A 6,518-nucleotide genomic window follows, 5' to 3' on the forward strand; every position below is an offset into this window, starting at 1 on the left:
CCAGTTGTAGTGGCACGCCTATAGTCCCAGCTACTTGGGGGTCTGAGGTGGAAGGATCACCTGAGTCTAGGAGATCAAGGCTACAGTGAGCCGTGGTTGTGCCACTGTACTCCACCCTGGGCAACAGACTGAGAGATCCTCACTCAAAAAATAAATAAAGCCAATGAGTTAGGCTGATACAACAGTTTGGTCTGCTTCATAATGACATGTTTAAGTATAAATTAATAAACTGCCATTATGCTTTTAACTATATGGTCTCTAAGCTCTGTTAAGTCAGCAGCCCTGAATCCAATCAGTTTGGGGACACTGATGATAGTTTGAGAGTAAATGCTATCTTATAAGAACTTCTCTATAGTTTTTGTTTCTTATGACACTTTTGAAATTGTCTACATAGGGATGACACTTTATAACAATTTCAAAAATAAAATAAGAAATTTTTGGATTCTAAAAATAAGCACGCAAAATGTTAAAAATAACACTCCCCAAATATGTTTTCTCCAGAAAGAATTAAAATATTGTTATTTCCTAAATTTATTTAGAGAAAGGAAGACTATCCAACTCTATATAATTTAATTGTACTTTGGTGTTTTGAACATTTAACAAAAGTTCTTTATTGATAAAATGAGATTTAATTAAGTGCAGGCACAGCAAACTAGCTTGCTCAACACTCCCAACTCCTCCCTAGCATGTTTTCCTGAATCACAGAGGCTGAGAGCTATAAACTGCATTTCCCAGATTCCTCTGCAGTTAGGTTTTACATGTCATGTAAGTTCTCTCCAGTCAGATGCACTCAACTGAGCCTTTAGTGTGGAACCGCACCACCTGGGAAGGAAAGTAGCTGTGCCAGTGTGGACCATGCAGAGGCAAGAGACCTGGAACTGGCTGCTGGTGTGGTTCTCTCACTCTGTAGTTTCCGACTCTGGCACAGGCACAGCAACCTTGATGGTCCTACTGTGTAGTACAGTTTTGGGGTGTATTTCTAAAAGATCAGGCTTTTATTTCTGTGAGCTATTTATATACCTGAACAAACCCATTGGATTTAAAACTGCCTTGAGTGGATTTTGTTGCTTGCAGTCAAGAACTAACCAATTCACATTTTAACATTTCCTCTAACATAATCATATTTCTGGTTTCTACAGTTTCATACCAGTATTTTTTCTTCCTCAATTGCTTTTCTAATCTGAGACAATGTCCCTTGTATATAGTTAAATGCTATTTTAAAAAATCAAACTACTGTGGCATTGTTTTTAGATACACCTGTAATTTTATTACAAAACCATTCTTTTGGCATTAGTTGGTTACAGTGACAGCAAGATACTATGAGTGTGGCAGAGCACCTCTGATGCAGCAACTGAATTCCCTGCTTACTGAACCAAACTTCAGTTACCTCATACCCACGACATATAAGTGACCTATAATCACTGCTGCTACAAATCCCGATCCACATACCATCTAGGAAGGAGTCGGTTCTAAGGGATTAGATTAAATGTTGATAAGACTACAAAAGTTCCTTTATGGGACTTTCTTTCTTTCCCCTCCAATTACTTTGCTTCAAAAGAATCAAATTACTTAGAGCTAGTCTGAATAGCAGCAGCACCCAAGCAGCTTAGTTCTTGTTAAAAAGCAAAACCTGTTCAATACATGTGTACACAACAGGCAAAGGGAATGATCACTCTTGTTTAAATCTCTGCATTAGAGTCCCTTAAAAAAATAAAAGCATTCCATCAAATTCTTCTGGATGGAGTTATTGCTGTACATTTGTTGGTGGGTCACTTTCTGTGCTGTGTTTGCTTTGAAGGGATCTTCCAATGTATCTCCAATATTCCTTTCTTATAGTGTCCTTTTCTTTAGCTAGGATTTCACATAACTGAAAATGGAAAATAAAAATTTATTAAAGTATGTGTAGCTCAATCTCAAGGGCAAATACCTTTGGGCCAATACAATTTAACTCAGATCATGTTCAAATGAGACATACCAGAGTTTCAGATGAGTCCTATCAATGCTGTCCTAACCAGAAATAGCCCTACACTAAATTCTGAATAACCATGTTGAAAAGGGGCACAAATATTGGGGGCACTGGGCAAATCCAATTCTGAGATACCAAAAGCAAAAGCCCTAAGTCCCACCAGCTTACCTCTAATGCTTTATTAAGAATGTCTTCCTTGTTGTCGCATTGGTTTTCTAGCATGTCTTCATAGATATCCACAAGAAAGGCAATTAGGTATGGGGAACTGTGACTTGGTTGTAAATCAAGTAATTGATTTAACAGATTGGGATATTTAGAAAGACCATGATCCTGTAAAATCCTAAAAACAAAAATCAACAAACAAAAACTCAATTTTGAGAAAAAAGAACAAAACCAGTATAAAGATCAAGAGAAAATAACCCTGAAACACAAGCAAAAAAAGGAGATTTATTTTAAGTGAATAAAAGGCTAAAACTAAATGAAACTTTTAAATTGTGTCTTATCATAGATACTTAAGAGCTAAGTAAAATTAATTTTTTTAAAATGAAGCTTAAAGATGTTCATTTATAACCCAAAGTAACACACAAAATTAAAGCAGAAAATAAATCATCTTTTTTGTTTCTGTTTTTTTTGAGTTGGAGTCTCACTCTGTCGCCCAGACTGGAGTGCAGTGGCTGCTCCCGGCCACCACAGTCTCGACCTGCTGGGCTCCAGTGATCCTTCCGCCTCAGCCTTCCGAGTAGCCGGAATTACAGGCATGCGCTACCACGCCCAACTGATTTTTTAATTTATTGTAGAGATGAGGTCTCGCTGCCCAGGCGGGTCTCGAACCCGCGGGCTCAGGCAATCCACTCACCTGAGCCTCCCAAAGGCGCGGGATTACAGGCTGAGCCACCAAGCCCGGCTAAAATAAATCATCTTAAATTTTAAAAATGAAGGACAAAAACAGGAGAGATCTTGTTTCTTGAGTTGATGCCTTATCACTTGAGTTCTCCAGATACTGTAGGCCCCACTCCTGACACATCTCCAAGTATGACTGGCTCTATACTTTATGTCCTTTGGTCACAGTTTCCTTGAAGACCTCCGAGTTCAATAAGGACCTTGGTTATGTCAGTGGCTGAGCAAGTAAACTTTTTCTATTTGAGGGGTAACAAAAACAGAAAGATTGGCTATCCACATGTGCAATCTGCTTGTAACTAGTCTACCATGCTTAATTGTGTTCCTGAGCTGAGCAGAGCCTGGGTGTGATTATTCCATTCTCTGTACTAAAGAAGACTTATAAATACAATTAAAACTGTGCTATTGTTTACTTAAAGATTATTCTATACTCTGTGAGGGATGTGCAAGGGAGGTGCAGCGAAGGGCAGAGGGCACTGTTTCTGAGAGTTATCATAACACTGTTACGCTTCTGCTCTTAGGCTCAAAACAATGAAAAATATTTAATATCCTTTTGGAATCTGATTATGGAATATATTCCATGATGCAGCATATAGCAGCTTGTTTGGTTTCTACATTAAAAAAAGAAAAAAAAACCTCTTACCCTTTCAAATAGTTCCACGCACTTTCATTATGTGGTACTAGCTTGATCATTTCCAGAGTGTACCTGTAAGAAAAAAAAATGTGTATTGTTTTAAAAGAGCAGTACAATGATTATAAATAGTTTTAATAAGATTGTGGCACAGGTTTCACTTGTGTCAGTCTTTACTGCATCTCTTTTAGTGAACACTAACACTTCTCATTTTAAGTGCCACTGATACTTCTCTAGGTCATATCTAAATTAGAGAATCCCTCAAGTTTGTAGTTGTCAATTCAATTCTAGGGAAGGACACTTAACTTATCAAAAGGTTTCAATTCACAATAGGAAAATAAATTAATGTGAAATATTTCCTTTAAATAACATAGGAGGTTTTCCTTTTGAAAGAAACGTCAGCTCAAACAAGGAGACTTTCCTTTTACTGGTAAAGCAACCTCGAGAAATAAAGTCTAAGATCTACTTTTGCCTTAACAAATCCTTAGTCACTAAAAAAGAGAATTTACATAACCTTAAGAGTTATAATTTTAAAATAGTATGTAAATTAGACAAAGAATAAACATTTTAAAAAAGCACAAGTGTATATCTAATTTTTACATTTTAAAACAAGATTACTAGTAAACTGTGAGTGATTCCCAGTCAAAATGAATACTTCATACCATTCTCTTCCCCTTAAGTAGATTATTAAATATAATTCAGACCCAATTACCAGAAATTCCAAGGCAGTTACAGAACTTTGTGTCACCATGTACTTGCTCAGATGAGTAAGTCACTGACTGGCTTGGTAGTCTTGATTTTGCTGCAGTACTGTTACTATAGAGAGCAATAATAAACTCATTCAACATTATAAAAAGATTTTCCCAACTACTTTTATATGACCTAATGTTTTTAATTATTTGTAAAACCATGTCCCTGCAGGCTTAGCTGCTCCTTGTTTAAATTATTAACTTCATTTTGGCAAAAAATTTTTATTCACAAACATGTGCATCAAAACATTATCTGCGGGTTCGAGACCCACCTGGGCAACTTGGCGAGACCTCATCTCTACAATAAATCAAAAAATCAGCCGGGCGTTGTAGCGCGTGCCTGTAATTCCAGCTACTTGGAAGGCTGAGGCGGAAGGATCGCCAGAGCCCAGCAGGTTGAAGCTGCGGTGGCCTGGAGCGGCCACTGCACTCCAGTCTGGGCGGCAGAGTGAGACTTCAACTCAAAAAATAAATAAATAAAAATAAAAAAATTAAAAAAATAAAAAGTTAGCCAGGTGTGGTGGCACACGCCTATAGCCAGATACTTGGGAGACTGAGATGGAAGGATCCCTTGAGCCCAAGAGTTCAAGACTGCAGTGAGCTATGATTGTAGCACTGCACTCCAGCTTGGGTGAGAGTGAGATTCTGTCTCTTAAAAAAAAAATGCAAAATTCACAAAACTATAACTCACTCTAGAGAATAGAATGTGGGAAGAATAAGAGATTTTGACTTTTTGCTTTATATAATTCAGTATAATTTTTCCCCCATAACTACACTGCATTACTTTTTCTTTGTTTTTTTTTTTTTTTTGAGTCAGTGTCTCATTCTGTCGCCCAGGCTGGAGTGCAGTGGCACGCTCATGGTCACTGCAACCTTGACCAGCTGGGGCTCAGGCGATCCTTCCGCCTCAGTCTTCCAGTTACTTCAAAGTAGCTGGAACCACAGACGTGTGCCACCATGCTCAGTTAATTTTTTGATTTATTGTAGAGATGAGGTCTCGCCATGCTGCCCAGGCTGGTCTCGAACCCATGGGCTCAGGCAATCCTCTCACCTTGGCCTCCCAGAGTGTTGGGATTACAGACGTGAGCCACCACGCCCAGCTATTACTTTTTTTTTTTTTTTGAGTTGGAGTCTCACTCTGTCACCCAGACTGGAGTGCAATGGCCACTCCTGGCCACTGCAGCCTCGCCTGCTGGGCTCCAGTGATCCTTCCACCTCAGCCTTCCGATTAGCTGGAACTGCAGGCGCGCACTACCACGCCCAGCTAATTTTTGATTTGTTGTAGAGATGAGGTCTCGTCAAGTTGCCCAGGCGGGTCTCGAACCTGCAGACTCAGGCAATCCACTCACCTCAGCCTCCCAAAGTGCTGGGATTACAGGCTGAGCCACGGAGCCCAGTCTTACTTTTAAAATAAAAGGGAAACAAATGAAGAAAGTAATCAGGTACGTGTATCTGTATGTTTAAAGATAAAAAAATTAAAACACTGTAAATTCTAGACAACTACAGCTACAATTAACATTTCAAATATTTCTTGTATCCATCTTGAGAGGGTAATAAACTTTAAGGAAAGCTCTTTTAAATTCTTGGCTGATTAATTTTATTTGGTAATAGAAAGCCGTGAAGTGCCTCTGAAGGCTAAGAGAGAAGTTTGCAGTTTTAAAATACTTCATATTCAATTTTTAAATTGTTTTGACTTTTTTTTTGAGTTGGAGTCTTACTCTGTCACCCAGATGGAGTGCACTGGCACGCTCACGGCCACCGCTACCTCGACCTCCTGGGCTCAGGTGATCTTTTCGCCTCAGCCTTCCAAGTAGCTGGAACTACAGATGCGTGCCACCACACCTGGCTAATTTATTTATTTATTGTAGAGGGTCTCACCAAGTTGCCTAGGCTGGTCTCGAATCCCTGGGCTCAGGCAATCCTCTCATCTCTGCCTCCCAAAGTGCTGGGATTACAGGCGTAAGCCACTGCGCCTGGCTTTTTTTGACTCTTAACATAACGAAGTAACACAAAGTAAATAAGGAATATGTAGTATTGAAATCCATTAATTATTAATCAGGCTAATTCAAGGTAGAATAACCTGAAACATTCTTCTAGCAAGAGAGCTTCTTCAGTTAAGTCCACTGTTACTTCTCAGATCAACACTGCTCAGCAGAACTTCCTGTGATAATGGAAATATTATTCATAAGCCGGGCTCAGTGGCTCAGCCTGTAATCCCATGCCTTTGGGAGGCTGAGGTGAGTGGATTGCCTGAGCCCACAGGTTTGAGACCCAC

General features: G+C 39.3%; 1 protein-coding gene across 1 annotated transcript in view; it reads right to left on the minus strand.

Moving 5' to 3' along the window:
- Nucleotides 1-1,241: 1,241 nt before the first annotated feature.
- FNTA (farnesyltransferase, CAAX box, alpha) overlaps nt 1,242-6,518 on the minus strand; it is a 34,180-nt gene continuing 28,903 nt past the window's right edge. The window contains exons 7-9 of the mRNA XM_008059876.1: nt 3,507-3,569; nt 2,135-2,306; nt 1,242-1,867 (exon numbers count right to left, since the gene is read on the minus strand). Of these exons, the coding sequence (XP_008058067.1) occupies nt 1,745-1,867; nt 2,135-2,306; nt 3,507-3,569 (358 nt within the window). The 3' untranslated portion in view covers nt 1,242-1,744. The remainder of the gene's footprint in view (nt 1,868-2,134; nt 2,307-3,506; nt 3,570-6,518) is intronic.

This window comes from Carlito syrichta, unplaced genomic scaffold (assembly GCF_000164805.1).
Source record: "Carlito syrichta isolate Samal-C Ts95f unplaced genomic scaffold, Tarsius_syrichta-2.0.1 Scaffold304409, whole genome shotgun sequence".
In the NCBI taxonomy this organism is placed as follows: Eukaryota; Metazoa; Chordata; class Mammalia; order Primates; family Tarsiidae; genus Carlito; species Carlito syrichta.